Genomic DNA, 16,226 nt, shown 5'->3' with positions numbered 1-16,226 from the left:
CAGATGAGTGACTTGCTCCGAAAGGCATGCGGACCGACCAATGACGCACAACTTGTTTCCGTGTAGGTATAAAATGTTGATTGGAAAGAAAAGATGAAGGAGTAAATGATAAAAGTTGTCAAGTCATGCACGGCAGGTGATGACACAAGTCAAGGGATTGTTTTGCGCTTCCTTACAATAAAGCAAAGTGACTATTGAAGCGTACGCACAGAAAAAGTATCAATATACTGTATAGCTAAATATAACACCCTCAGCTGTATGATGAGTCTTCTGTTCCAGTCTTTGGAACATTGAAGACCCCGATAAATCACACAGCCCTTGTATTTCTGTCTAATTATATCTGACCTTAAGTAACCCTCAGCTCAAACGTCTAATCCCTTTGAACAAATGTGAATCAAAAGTGAAACTGGATCCGTTCGATCGGGTAATAAGGTTGAAGGCTTACAGCATTTGGTGCAAGTGTTCAACATGGAGCTACATAGAAATCTGCCTTTGCAAAAATGAATCACCTTTTGGGGAACTTCATCATGCCTGGAAACGTACGAGCTCGTTTCTGTATGATGATGAAAGTGTACTGTATGTATTTAGGAATCCTGAACATGACCCATAAAAAAGAAAAAAAAAACTTCAGTTCTTTGTTTTTGAACGTGTTTTCTTGTTAACAGAAAGATGGAGGCACACACTGGAAAGGAGAGGAATGAAGATTAGCCGAAATAAAACGGAATATATGTGGATGAATGAGAGCGGCGGAGGAGGAGGAGTGAAGCTCCAGGGAGAAGAGATGGCGAGGGTGGATGACTTCAAATGCTTGGGGTCAACAATACAGAGAGACGGTGGAGCAATGGTGAGTGTGGTAAGGAAGTGAAGAAACTGGTCCAAGCTGGGTGGAACAGTTGGCGGAAGGTGTCTGGTGTTCCATGTGACAGAGGAGTCTCCGCTAGGATGAAGGGGAAAGTTTATAAAACAGTGGTGAGGCCGTATGGATTACAGACGGTGGCACTGAAGAGACAACAGGAAGCAGAACTCGAGGGAACGGAAATGAAGATGTTGAGGTTCTCGCTCGGAGTGACCAGGTTGGATAGGATTAGAAATGAGCTCATTCGAGGGACAGCCAAAGTTAGATGTTTTGGACACAAGGTCAGAGAGAGCAGACTTCGGTGGTTTGGACATGTCCAGAGGCGAGAGAGTTGAGTATTTTGGTAAAAAGGGTGCTGAGGGTGGAGCTGCCAAGGGAGAGAGAGTGAGAGGAAGACCAAAGAAAAGGTTGACGGATGTTCTTAGGGAGGACTTGAAGACTGTGGGTGTTAGAGAGGAAGATGCACGAGATAGGCTCAGATGACACGCAGGAAAAGAAGAAGAAGAAGAAGAAGAGCTTGTTAACGGTTGAATTCACCCTGCGACCTTATTTTCGGTGGGAAAATAAGAGTTCCTTTGGCATATAATGAATCAAGTAATTTTTTTCTTTTTGCTTCCTGGGGACAAACATATGGGATCAGAGTCTCGCTGATGCCCCCCAAGTGAAGATCATCTGACGCCCTTGTGTTGTGACTATTTACACAGTTCAATGGTGTTTTTTTGTCCGGCGAGAGTCGCGGTGCGTACGTACGTTATGACCAGCTGTCAGCATAGTGGCACAGGAAACACCCCCCCCACCACCACCACCACCACCACCACCACACGCACACTCACACACACACGAGACACCCCCCATACCCTACCAGTCAGCTGCAGCGCCAGGCGCCCTGCTACAAAGAATCAACAGTTGCAGGAGGCGTGGCGTTTTGCCCACAGCGCTTTCAGACCTTTGAGTGAGAGGTTGGAGGCTTTTCAACATCGAAATCGGTGCGAAACGTGAGCCTCGTTGCCGAGGTCGCCGTGTCTAAAGTAGTCGTTCCTGGAAATTTCTGACACGGCAGGCACGGGGGTGGGGGGGTGGGGGGGGCGCTCATTTTCTGCAGTCGCTGTTTTGGTCGAACCTTTGGGCAAATGTCAAACATTCCCTGGTCACGTGGACCTGGATGAATAAAAACACACCGCCGTGCCTGTCGAGCCTGCAGTTGGCAATGTCACAACTCGCTGTCAAAACTGCTTTTCCTGCCAAGTCTTATTCACAAGCACATTTTGAATAACAGTCGTTAATCTGTCCATCGAAAATAATAATGTAGCTGTACACTTTACCGGAAAAGCGTTCCGCCGTTGTTGTTTTTTTTTTTTTTTTTTGTGACGTAATTGAATGCGAATCCCCGGCCTGTCTTGATGTGTCATTCATGATTTAGGTGTTAAATGATAAATTTTCTGTATTTTCTCCTTTTATCGTTTTCAGTCCAAGTGAAATAACATCTGTGTAACCTGTCAGACTTGTCATCGCGCCTGGGTTCTGTTCGGCGCTCTCGTAGTTAACAACTGATTAGATGGATGGAGAGAGAGAGAGAGAGAGAGAGAGAGAGAGAGAGAGAGAGTGCAGGGATAATTGCACCCAAAAATCATCATCGCTGTTGGCCTTGATGATTTATGACCTTTTAAAAAAAATGGAAAAAAAAGTGGTGAAGCTGAATTATCACACTAAATTCGCATTTCCTATCACGTATTCTAAATTTTGAAAATTGCTTTGGCATCAGGCGGCACGGTGGAGCAGCTGGAAAGCATTGGCCTCCCAGCTGTGAGGTCCCGGGTTCAATCCCGGACCCGCCTGTGTGGAGTTTGCATGTTCTCCCAGTGCCTGGGTGGGTTTTCTCCGTGCACTCTAAATTGCCCCTAGGTGCGATTGTGAGTGCGGCTGTTTGTCTCGATGTACCCTGCGATTGGCTAGCAACCAGTTCAGGGTGTACCCCGCCTCCTGCCCCTTGACAGCTGAGATAAGCTCCAGCACTCTGCGACCCTTACGAGGATAAGCGGCTAAGAAAATTGATAAATGGTTGCTTTGGTATCATATGAGCGGGGGGAGGTTTATTTTTTCTGAAAGCTCGAAAATCGATCCATGTCTCATTATTTCTCGTCGGGATTTTTCTGAACTGATTTCCGTTCCTTTTGTCAGAGCAAGAACGGACTGATTCTTTTCCGAATATGGACCACGGCAGTGCAAATCCAGATCAGCGTGTCCGCCGTCCGATTTCCTCCCGCATTCTCGACAGCCGCAATCGGTTCGTATCTAAAAGCGCTCTTGCCGCTGAGGCGGCACGCGCGTTACGTAATCGTCGAGGCCACAAGGCAGATGGATTCCTGCAAGGAGCCTGCCGGGGGGGGGGGGGGGGGGTCGACGACCATCGCGCCGAGCGTTAACAAAGTATGAAATGTCTTTTGAAGTCAACCATTTTATTCAAGCGTTTGGGATACCGTACCGCAGCCGTTCGCAGAAAGAGAGAATGACTTTCAACCACCAGCAATGAACGCTCCCATTAAAACAATTCACGCAGAGCGTTGTTGTTTCACCGTTTTATTTTCGGCGCGCGGCCTCGAGCCAATCACGTCCGCACGGAAGTCGTCGAGTATCCTCTGTCAGACTGCGTCAGTTTTTTTGGGCCCCTGTCATGGGAAATGATAATCAAACTGTTCGCAATTAACCAATCACATTTCAGATGATGTTCAGTGTCGCTCCGCACATTTTAAATGGTTAACTCGAGATAAATTTGGATGTTCGAGGAGGTTTACACCTTGACAAAAGCCTCTGGCCAGTTTTCTTCAGAATCAGAATCTTTTCTTCTCGCCTTTTCATCAGTCATAAAAGGATGTCCAGTTCTTGGAAATGCCACTGTCCATTTGTGTGTGTTTGTTTTTGAGGGGTGTTCTCTGGAAGTACATATTTCCCACCAGGATTTGAATTTGATATGTAAAGTGATCACATTTTCAATAGTTGGATTTCAGTGGGCGTCACGGTGGGTCAGCTGGTAAAGTGATGGCCTCACAGTTCTGAGGAACCAGATTCGATCCCGGCCCCGCCTGTGTGGAGTTTGCATGTTCTCCCCCGTGCCTGCGTGGGTTTCCTCCGGGTGGGCACCCCGGTTTCCTCCCACATTCCAAAAACATGCGACATTATTTGGACACTCTAAATTGCCCGTAGGTGTGATTGTGAGTGCGACTGTTTGTCTCTAAGTGCCCTGCGATTGGCTGGCAACCAGTTCAGGGTGGACCGCGCCTCCTGCCCGTTGACGGCTGGGATAGGCTCCAGCGCTCCCCGTGAGCCTCGTGAGGATAAGCGGCAAAGAAAATGGATGGATGTATTTCAGTGTAACTTTTCAATGTTAACAATTCGACCGGCTGCAATTCGCTGTCTGAAATTCACCGTCTGTGCCACCTGGCAGGGTTACTTCAGGTCAGAACCGAACGCCCAGCCAATCGCAGTTACGCTTTCTTAGTCACGTGACGTCACATACTAAGAAAGCGTAACTGGATTGGCTGGCTGTTTGGTTCGGACCTTAAGTAACCCTGGCTGGTGGCACAGACAGTCAGTTTTAGACACCAAATTGTAGCCGGTTGAATTTCAGACAGCGCATTTGAGACAGTGAATTGTACTCAGTTGAATTGTTAACATTGAAAAGTTACACTGAAATACAACTATTGAAAATGCAATCACTTTACATTTCAAATTCAAATCCTTTTTTCTGTGGCATTTCAAATTCAAATCCTTATTTACTTCCACAGTGTTCCAGCAGCAGATTTTGGGGGGAAATATAAAATTATAAATTAAGGGTGTAACAACTATTTCCCAGTGATTTGTTTTCATATTTTTCTGTCAGTCAGCGGAATTATTCAGTTTATGGCTCAGCATCATGAAACATTTCACTCAAGATTCCGTGGACCAGTTGGAGTTTACGAGGTCCGACATCAAAGCTTTCATTTCATCCATCCATCCATTTTCTTTGCCGCTTATCCTCACAAGGGTCGCGAGGAGTGCTGGAGCCTATCCCAGCTGTCAACGGGCAGGAAGCGGGGTACAACCTGAACTGGTTGCCACCCAATTGCACATGGAGACAAACAGCCGCACTCACAATCACACCTAGGGGCAATTTCGAGTGTCCAGTTAATGTTGGATGTTTTTGGAATATGGGAGGAAACCGGAGTGCCCGGAGAAAACCCACGCAGGCACGTAGAGAACATGCATACTCCACACAGGCGGGTCCGGGATTGAATCCGGGACCTCGGAACTGTGAGTCCAACGCTTTACCAGCTGCACCACCGAGCATAAAAAAAAAAAAACAAACGCTTTCAAGTCAAACCTAAAAGAAAACAAACAAAAAATGGCACATATCCACACAACACACAAAGCAAGCCGCACCTACGTTGATAATTCGATCAGTCGGTATCGTTTTTATGAAATAACTTTGTTTCAAAGTATGATTTTATTTTGCTGCCTCAGTTTATGTATCATCCAGTATCGTTAGAATTACTTCCTGCATGCCTCAAATAATCGCCAGGAGTTACTGCGCCACCTGTTGCTATGGCACGCTCTCCTTTGCGACCTGAAGATATGTTGTTGCTTGAAACAACCTCGGTTTCATCATCTTTACTTCATCTCCATTTTGAGGCTCTTCCTCCGTGGAAATTGACTCACGTGCGTCGAAATGTAGAAAACACCCGTTTCAATCATTTTTATAAAAGATTATTTCTTGCACGAAGCGCTCAAAAGTGTGTTCCCGATAAGCTCCGCCCCCACTCTCACCTTTCACGCAAACGGTGGGCGCGTGAGGCGTGTGCACGCCTCGCGCGTGCGACTTTTCGCGTGTGCCAACCGAGCGCGCGACGTGCACCGTCGTCTCGAGCGCGCGTGTTGCACGCTCGCGTTGAAAACGGGTCGCGTGCGCGGAATGAAGCATTCAAGGACGCGCGGTGGGACGCGATCGTCGTGGATGCGCCGCTAAATTGCGAGTGGAGAAGACCGTGAACGCACCTTGCATCAACTACCACCAGCACTAGCAGCAGCAGCAGCAGCCGCCATGGGGGGCCAGATGACCAGACACAATAGTAAGTCTAATACGTGGGATGATCATTTTGAAATCCACTTATTGTTTTTTTTTTAAAGTATTGTTCTTAGAAAGTATTTGCAGTCTTGGTAGCATTTTAGGTTCAAAGCTGTTTAGCTAGTAATTTAAACGTCCTCCAGGCTACTTTGGAAAAAAAGAAAAACAAGTGAAGATTACTTTGCAAATGAAACATTCCTGTCAAGCAGGTTTTTACTTTTCACTCAAAAGATAAATATACACAAACGGTCTTAGCATGTGTTTGAGTTTGTCTCCCCCAATCCCTTGCCTTGATATTATTTAGTCACTTGCAAATTGTCTTTGTTGTTGCGTCCTTGCTTTATATCATGCATTCCTATTGGGACGTAACCAAAGGGTTACATGGGACTGTTTTTATTCACTACAAGCTGTAAGACTTGTTAATGTTAATGTTAATGTTAAATAAATGTATATATGCTTTTATTTAGTCAAGTTTTTTTTTTTTTTTTTTTTTTTACATGAATTGGTACTACAAGTATTACAGAGTTGCACATAATGCCAACAATTGTTTCACATAAATGTAAATATTCTGCATAAATGTTTCAGCCGCCATGGCAGGAAGTCAAAATACTGGTCATAATGTCAAAGAGTCCATAATTAACAAATATTTGGCAGCAATTTCAGGGCCACATGCTAAATGTTTAATATGATTACGTAAACCTGAACCTGCAACAGACTGGCGACCAGTTAAGTGGGAAGTCGGTGTTAGCTGGGATAGGCTCCAGCACTCGCGCGGCCCTTGTGAGGATAAGCGGCTCTGAAAATGGATGAATGAGAATGAAATGAAGAAAACACATTTGTTCACATCTTTGAAGCGCTAAGTGTGTAAATTGTTTGGTAGGACCTCACAGTTTCATTAATATTCTACATATTCATGATGATGGTAAAATTCTGACAAGGACACAAAGGATACTTTATAGTGACGTTGACCCAACAGTTTGTTCTCTGTTGCCTTGAAATAAATGTGGACTGTACGGCAGTCCGAGCTGCGAAGCAGACGGACAGATGGACTCAGTCCTTGCCAAATTTCACCTCGAGGGCGTGTTGGTGTTGAGTCGCAATATCAGTTCTGTCTTAGAAATTCTTGGCCCCCTCGACGGCATACTCTCATCCTCCTGGAACCCGAGACTGCGCATATCAATAATCCCTGTCAGGGTCTTCTTGATCCTCTTGTCGTGCTCAAGGGCCCGTCACTCACTTCGGGTCCAACCTCACCCTTCGTGTTTGTCATTTTTAAGTCCGCCGCCACCCCAGTGATGTAAAACAAAGGGGAGTGATTATGTTGCATCTTGAAGGTGAACCTCAAAAGTTAAGAACTGATTTACTCACGATGGACAGTCCATTAGGTACACCAGTACACTGTGATGGCATCTAGTACTAGAACTGTTGTAAAAAGTAATGCTCATTTGTGATTGATACGGTCTGATTTATTATTTTAACCAATAATTAACATCGTGCACGGCGTTCGGCCGCGTGCGCGTTAGGACCAGATTGCGCTTTGATGCGGTGCATTTGTACACAGCTGCAGAGTACAACCACAATAATAAACGCGTTTTTAAATGAATACTTCACTGACGGGGTCAATTCAAACTGATCGATAGCGCGTTTTTGTAAAACGAGCTCATTGGCACGGTGCTGTTACATCTAAGATTGTGGAGGCGTAGCGAATAAAGTGTTTGGGGGTGAGTGTTATTTGTTTACATAGGCGGCTGCATAATACATATTTCATCTGAACATTTAAAAGTACCTTTGAAGGGATGTCTTGAATCCAGCCTTTCACACAAAGCCAACATGTTAAACTACATTTCTGAGAGACTGCGAACTAAACTGGCAGCCAGTCAGGCTATCTTCACGCTTGTCATTTGGTCCGTGGTGCCTTTGAAATCACACGTTCGGTTCACACAGCGTTCACATTTGCACTCATAAAATCATAATTCTGTTGGACGACTGTACCGGGTAAAACCTTTCAACTGTTATTTTAACACTAGTCATTGTAATGTTGGGTTGAAGTAAATCAACCTTTACCAAAGTCGTTTTGAAACTGGATCAATAGAAATTTTCCACTGTCTGCTCCGTGTTTTTTGGTCGGAGTAGAGTTCACATTTCAGCGAAGGTGAACCCAGCTGTTCCAGTCCATTTGAAACCGGGCCAGTGCCAAGTACTGAAACGGTCTCAGTGCGCGCCACGTTGGCGATATTAGCATTCGCACTCGACCAAACACAAATGTACAAAGCTCACTAATGGGGAAACCACAGCGGAATTCACCGTAACTGTGTGAACGAACATAGACATGTCAACATTGTGTTTGCTGGTACATTAAACAACAACGTCCTCTGTTGAATTCTGGGCTGACAAACTCGTGTTTGGTTTTCGACTAGACACGACGTACGACGTGACATCACACACGTGGTATGGTGGAAGTACTCATCGGGGCTTTGACCAATACAATTGAGCCTTGTTCTGCGGGGAAGACAGAGTCTGCGAGGAGAACTAGAAATGCTATGTTGATTGTGATTCTTGGCCAACGAGTTTTAATGGAGATTAAATGTCAACTGTCCAAATTGCACGTTAATCGGCCGCGTGACACTCCTGGAATAGAAACGGCGATGATGCGTCTGAAGTGGCACCCGATCAGCCGTTACCGATGCCCGGCTGTCTCGGGTTGATTGATCATTTGTCTCTGGGGTGCGAACCTCTCGACATTCCGAGGTCAAGCGAAGCGAGGATAGCGTGTTGAAAGTCCACGCGTCGAAACACGAGGAAGCGTTGCTTTGACGGAAAACATTTGTCTTCCTCCTTCTCGGTTCGGCTGAATGTGTCGTGGTCACCTTCGTGATTGTTGATGAGGTGTCAGTGTTGACACTTTTGATGGTTGAAAAAAAAAAAAAAAAAAAAAAGCCTAATCGTAATTATAATTTTAAAGTCAAGACAAACTCATTTCTATAGCTCTTAATCATGAAATATTTTCAAAGTGCTTCACAGGCATCTGTTATTTGTCATCCCACTCGTGTTCGAGGCAGGACATACAATTGGCTCGTGGATTGTAGGAAGGGCAGATGGATCTGAGAGGTCACTGATGATGTAGTGGTACACACGCCTGACTTTGGTGCGGGCAACGTGAGATCAATTCCTGCTCAGTGATGGTGTCGAAATATGCCCTGCGACTGACTGATGACCGGTTCAGGTTGTAGTCTGCATTTCGCCCAAAGTTAGCTGGGATAGGCACCGGCTCTGCCCCAGCCCTTGTGAGGATAAGCGACTGGGACAATGAACATAGACGTACTATACTCAGGTCACAGTTTTTCCTCACATCAGGAAGCAGTAGCATCAGCGAATCACATGATGGTAGCACTTGTGCTTAAGCCAATTGTAGCAGGATGTTGCCTACAACACGAGTTGAATTCTTCATAACAAAGTTGACAGAGTTTAGCAACACCCACTGATAAACGGTCCCCCAAGGAAAGCACAACGGTGTCAAAGGGGGAGTCGTCTTGATTCACATAAGAAAAACAGACGCGTACACCTCCAAACGTCAGTGAATCATGTATTCCCCCAAAACATTTTCACTGTATTAGTTACACGGGTGTTGATTTAACGATAATTTTCCGTCGCAGATCTCCTCCACGGACCGGTTCCCATCACCTCCCTCCCGTCCGGCTCACTCCATCACAAGCACGGCCCCGACTGTTCGGTCCCCGTCATGCCGCTGTCGTACCCCTCGCACCGCAGCTTCAAGCCTGCGCACTGCCCGGGTCCGAGCTTGACTTTGCCAGTGGCCTCGAACCACAGCAAGCAGGTAGGCCTGCCGGCCCATCAGCCATGGGTCCATCACGGCGAGCGGCCTCTGCTGTTCCACCCGACGGCCAAGGGCTCGCAGATTGTCATGGACGAGTCGCGGAGGAACGTCACCAGGAGGGCCAGCTTCTGCAACGCCATCGTCTTTAGTGACAGATGCGTGGCTGTTAATGAGGTTGTCCGTCTGAAGGTGAGCCACGTTACCTGTCATGTTACTATGGGAACACACCTTTATCTCTTTGGTTGCCTCTAGGACCTTAGTCTTTTGCCATCTTTTTATCCGTCTATTTGGTTATCCATTTGCCCATCCATGTCACCCATCTTCTCGCTATTTATCTATCAGCCATCTATTTGTCTAATTGTTTTTATTCATCTCTCAACCAATCCATCCATAATCCATCCATTTTCAAGGACAGAGATCCTCACCTCCCATCCATCAATTTTCCAATCATCTATCCATTTATCTGTTCATCCACCAGCCATCCATTTGTCTATCCAGCAGCTATCAATTCTTAAACGCTTCCATCCATCAAGCAATCAATCCCGCGTTGTCTAACGAGTTTCCCACCCATTAATTCATTAACCATCTATGGTCCAACCATCTATCAGCAAATTCATTATGCCCAATCTATCAATTTAGTCATCTGTCACCCATCCATGCATCGACTGGTCAATCATTGTTTTCCCTTTTCCATAGTCCATCTCTCCATTTGTTCCATCAGATCGTCCATTACATGTCCCCTATCAATCTATTAATTGTCCATTTATCCATCAGCATTCAGGTTGTCTCGTGTCCATTTACCCATCTATCCATCCACCAGACAGTAAATCCTTCATCCTTCCATCCATTAAATATCCATAGTCCTTGTATCCATTTATCATATCATCTTCATCATCGTGTCCCATCTGTCACTCATCCCAACTAGTCATCCGTCAACCAAATACATCTCCCAATTGTTGACTGATTGTTCCGTCTGTCCATCAACCATTCCTAACTCTCGTTTATCAGTCCATCCACCGTTACACTCCAGTGACCAATTTAACCATCATCCATCCATTTGTCGATCAAGTCTTCATCCACCCTTTGTTAAACCATCTATCATCATTCATCTAATTCTTCTTTTCCTTTCGGCTTGTCCCGTTAGGGGTCGCCACAGCGTGTCATCTTTTGCCATCTTAGCCTATCTCCTGCATCTTCCTCTCGAACCCCAACTGCCCTCATGTCTTCCCTCACCACATCCATAAACCTTCTCTTTGGTCTTCCTCTCGCCCTTTTGCCTGGGAGCTCCATCCTCAGCATCCTTCTACCAATGTACTCACTCTCTCGCCTCTGAACATGTCCAAACCATCGAAGTCTGCTCTCTCGAATCTTGTCTCCAAAACATCCAGCTTTGGCTGTCCCTCTAATGAGCTCATTTCTAATCCTATCCAACCTGTTCACTCCGAGCGAGAATCTCAGCATCTTCATTTCTGCTACCTCAAGTTCCGCTTCCTGTTGTTTCTTCAGAGCCACCGTCTCTAAACCGTACATCACGGCCGGCCTCACCACTGTTTTGTAAACTTTCCCCTTCATCCTAGCGGAGACCCTTCTGTAACATAGAACACCAGACACCTTCGACCAACTGTTCCACCCCGCTTGGGCCCGTTTCTTCACTTCCTTACCACACTCTCCATTGCTCTGTATCGTCGACCCCAAGTATTTGAAGTCGTCCACCCTCGCTATCTCTTCTCCCTGGAGCTTCACTATTCCTCCTCCACCCCTCTCATTCACACACATCTATCATCATTCATCTAATCAATTCCCCCATTGTCTATCCATTTTCCATCCACCCATTCGTACCGTAGTTTTACATCCGGTTATGAGATCATCTATCACCAGAACCAATGTGCCCATATAACCACCCAAGCTGCATGTCGTAACACTGATTTTCTTTTCCGTGTTTCTATGCTGCGATATTAGGATAAATAGCGGGCATTTTTTTTGATTGAGATCGTGAGATAAAATCATCCTTCACACCTACCCGTCTTCTCACCTCTTCTCAGCCCTCTCGTGTTTTCTCACTTTTCTATTTGCGTTGGCCGAAGAGGCAGCTCAGCACAAGTTTCCACTTCACATATCAGGCCATCTATGTCTCGAAAAGGGAAAGCACCGTGGACCTCGCTGGTTGAGGAATGCTGTCATCTTGTACAGCAATCGCAATTTGATAGGGAAACGTTTGCGGTGCGGGTGATTTGATAAACAATCGTTCTGGGTTCAGCTTTGTTGAAAACGGACATGCTGAGTTTAAGATTTTCAAAATATATAAGGCATTACCAAGTTGCTTATCACACCAAGATGTGATTTCATTTGAACCGTTGCTTTACAATGCTCCAATTTTTCTCCAGATCACGCATACCAACTACGTCTGGCAGGGTGCTCTACGCATTGGTTTTACAACACAGGACCCATCCAAGATGAACTCCAAAAGCCTGCCTAGGTATTCTTGTCCCGATCTGGCTTCTAAGATCGGTTTCTGGGCAAAACCCCTGCCAGAGGATCTTCTCTACGCCGAGACCGTCGTATCCTTTTGGGTGAACAAGAAGGGTCGGGTGCTCTACCGGATCAACGAAAGCACCCCCAAGCGGTTATTCAGGCAGGTCAACTCCTTCCTTCCATTGTGGGCTCTCGTCGACGTCTACGGGAAGACCAGGGGAGTCCAGCTTCTCGGTGAGTGGACATCATTACTACCTTTTTTGTTTTTTTTAACAGAAACACATGTACACATTAACATCTGATGCTACGTACGTATGAACAGCTGTTCCCGCCTTCCTCACATTCAATGGAAAAAGATGGCGGGTGATTAGGTGGATTGTAAACGCCGCGCTTGTTAGTCACAAAGAACTCTCCCCGAAGGGATTTTTAACAGTTTAAAGGGTCGCTGGATGAAAGAAAACAAGCGATTGAGACGTCTGCGATCGGCATCTTCTCACTGATTCACTTCTTGTAAGTTTTTTTTTTTGAGAAGCGTTTATATGCAGGGACAGCTGTGTCCAATTTTTGGAAACAATGCAAAAATAATGCAACTGCTGCATTGTCTAACTCTTCCAGTACTTATTTATAACCCTTTCCGAGAACGTTCCTGCTTCTCATCTCAGAATAGGGGCTGTCGGCGCTGCAAATAAAAATAGAAGGGGCTCCTCCACGGTGGAGTTCAAACCATTTAACCTCATTTCTCGCCGTGCGGTTGAAAGCAAGTGGCGTGCGCTATCTGACGGTGGGCTTCCTGCTATCCAGCGGCAGAGTGCGATTATCGGAGTTTGGCTGGCCTTGCGGTGATGCCCGGCTTGCACCTCTTGTCCAAGGACAAGTGGAGTGTGTTGGCCATTCCCGAGATGACTGATGATGTCAGGTCTGCTGGGGATTTTTTTTTTTTTACCCCCCCCCCAAGACAAGCCAGTGGAATGTCTCACCCTCTGGATCGCAATGTGGCTTCATTAGAGCGCCTAAAAAGAGGCTTTATGCATCACGTGCACCCTGAATCTCTATCTTTGTGTGTAATATTAGCTTTCTGTCGCATTTTTTATGTCCCTCCTGGTTTTATTCATGTCATTAAAAGACGTTTCTGGTTTTACATTAGGATGTGTTTGGAATTCTACCTCGACCAACTCGAAGTTTTGGACTCGTCTCATTTGCTGCGCTCCAGTTGCTATATTTACACCTATCCAGTTGAACTGTACCAAGGAGGGAAGTTCAAGGAACAGAAACTAAAGGGGGCTTGAAGCCTGTTGAACCTATGGGTTGTTTTCACGTGACGTCACCCGTTGGGATGCCTCGAACAGCGGCCATTTTCGATCCCTGAGCTCCGTTACTCATACATAGGCTAGGCGGACGACAATATGTTTGTAACTCCATTTATTGAAAACACGACCGACAGCACATCAAGCCCAGACTGACTGTTAGACGTGGAACTCAGAACTGCGTCATAAAGACGCAGTATTGTGCCCTTGATCTTTTACCCTATGTGATAGAGATCACAAAGGAGGAGCACCTACCTGTATGCTAACACAGAAAACGAAAGGCGGTGGAATATTTTTTTTTTTATATATTGAGTCAAACTCCATTTATTCCTTTTTTTTTTTTTTTTTCAAAAAAATAAAACCTGTATATTAGTTCACCACAATGGCAGAAAGACAAAAGAATAAACAAATCCAATATTTCACAAAATTCCCGAATCTTTCAAGTGACTAACAAAAAATGATCTTAACTGTAATGTTGGCCTTCTAAAAAGAGTATCGATTAAGCTTGTTAGCTTAGCTCGGCGACACATCAGCACGATGGAGGTTGAGACTGGGCAGCGGGATAGAAGCGTCGGGCAATCGTCCACAAAGCCAAGAGTCCGTGAAGTACAGAGCCGCAGAATGTCCAAATTCTTTCATCGGAAGGATTACACGATGTCCCAGTTTACGCAGCCGGACTTGTGTACTGGACCGTGAGGCCTTGAAGAGCGCGCCGACAAGCAACTCTGGAAAAAGCTTCATCGAATTGTCGAGAGTTGTCGACAAAAAGTCAGATGAGAAGTCAGAAGAAGGTTCTCTGATGGTTAGCAAGTCCTCTCTTGTGTACTTGAGTCCCGAGACGCCCGTGAAACCCCAAAATACAAACAGTAACCGAGAGTATTCCGTAGACTTCCATACCGGGTAAGCGTTCGGTAGAGAGGTTAAATGGCGGCTCGCAATGGTGTGTGGCTAATTCAGCAAAAAACGTGACGTCAGTGAAAACAAGCCATTGATGAAGTCCTCCATCTTCGAAAATTAATTAGTTGAATTCAAATCCGTGAAGTCAGGAGGCCTTTTACACGAGACCGTTTTAAACTGAACCTGACAAACATTTGAAAACGGTAATCAATTCTCTAAACAGCAGACGCAAAGGTTAAGTCAGTGGCCATCTATCATTTGTAGCCTCGCTCACACACTCTCATCAGTCTTTAGTCAGTCCGAAGCAAGTCACATATTTGAAACTTACATAACTGCGATAATATACATTTTTCAATCAGTATCTGTAAAAGGCTGATAATTAACCTGGGAGCAAACACATCCTTGTTGGAAAAAGGTTTTCGAAGGTGCACTTGTGCCAGTTTTATCCGGATCAGCGGATGCATTTGGCATCCTCCTAGCTGAACACACGCGAACGCTACGCCAGCTGTGAGAGCAAGCCCGGTTTCCACCTGCTGTGGATGAAGCTATCCGACAATCAGCCTGCGTCTGCAGCAGTTTGTTTTTGGAGGATATAAATGGAGCGTGGCGCTGTGTGTGAGCTCTACGGAGGGTAGAGAATGGCCCCGGCTCGAACGACCTTGGTTTTTATTAGAGATGTGAGATGAATGCGACTGATAGGACTTAGTTACTTTTGGGTGGGCTTCGTGGAGCCAAGTCGTCAGAAAAAGAACACCAAGGGAAAGCATTTGAAGTCTCCTTAGTTAAAGGTCCAACAACGCCCGATGAAATAGCGCCAATACGCTCTAAGAAAGTTTACAAGGATTAGTGAGACATTAATCAAGCAAATGTTTTCAAAAGTATCCTGACCGATTTCTTAAGTTTTCTTATGTCAAGCATATTGTCATGGCCCAATGAAAAGCAAGCTTCTATTTTTTTTTTTTTTTTCAAAGACAAAAAAAAGTCATCTTTGTTGTTTTTGTGACTATAATATAACTTACATGTTTTTTTAAAAAAGGTTTATTGAGTAGTTGAGCAGTTCGGGTATTAGATGATTAGATAAAAGGCAGCCAAAAACATCAAATTCATTCTTGTGGTCCAATTAAAAGCAAATGTGTCCACGTTGCTGAGTTTTTACAATATTTTCTCACATATATATTATAATACTATAATGTGTAATAACTTGGAGATACATGCTTTTAATTGAGCTGACATGAATAAATGAGGCCAATCTTAATGAATACAGCAGCAATTACGGGATAATATGAAGTTAATGCAGCATGCTTAATGTCTCATAAGAATATTTTAGTAGCATTGCAATCAATTATATGGAGTAGACATATATTGACATCTATTCACAACCTTTTAATTCAACCATTTACAATTATTTCTCATCTGCACAAGACAACAATTGATAGGATCCTTTTTCACCCAAGCATTGTCCGAAAATAAATACTCGGGACGCTTAATTATTGATGCTTCTCAAGGTCATCATTGACCTAGAGGTCAAAAACATTTATTTACACCTCAACCGTATATTATTGGTAAGACTGCGCATATGCTGGCGGCACGGTGGCCTCACAGTTCTGAGGTCCCGGGTTCAATCCCGGCTCCGCCTGTGTGGAGTTTGCATGTTCTCCCCGTGCCTGCGTGGGTTTTCTCCGGCCACTCCGGTTTCCTCCCACATCCCAAAAACATGCAACATTAATTGGACACTCTAAATTGCCCCTAGGTGTGATTGTGAAT

The 16,226-nt window shown here is 45.1% G+C and overlaps 1 protein-coding gene across 2 annotated transcripts in view; it reads left to right on the top strand.

The window, feature by feature from the left end:
* The first annotated feature begins 699 nt into the window (after window positions 1-699).
* The window catches only part of neurl1ab (neuralized E3 ubiquitin protein ligase 1Ab), a 40,514-nt gene continuing 24,987 nt past the window's right edge, over window positions 700-16,226 (top strand). Inside the window, exons 1-3 of one of the 2 annotated variants that reach the window (XM_061836780.1) lie at window positions 700-833; window positions 9,608-9,978; window positions 12,174-12,495. In XM_061836780.1, the coding sequence (XP_061692764.1) occupies window positions 728-833; window positions 9,608-9,978; window positions 12,174-12,495 (799 nt within the window). In that variant the 5' untranslated portion in view covers window positions 700-727. Of the gene's footprint in view, window positions 834-5,683; window positions 5,959-9,607; window positions 9,979-12,173; window positions 12,496-16,226 lie in introns of those variants that run through there. The other variant, XM_061836781.1, reaches the window with a different exon arrangement.

This window comes from Syngnathoides biaculeatus, chromosome 12, assembly GCF_019802595.1.
Source record: "Syngnathoides biaculeatus isolate LvHL_M chromosome 12, ASM1980259v1, whole genome shotgun sequence".
NCBI lineage: Eukaryota > Metazoa > Chordata > Actinopteri > Syngnathiformes > Syngnathidae > Syngnathoides > Syngnathoides biaculeatus.
The sequence above is the reverse complement of the archived record's forward strand: the minus strand, read 5'-3'. Positions and strand labels throughout refer to the sequence as shown.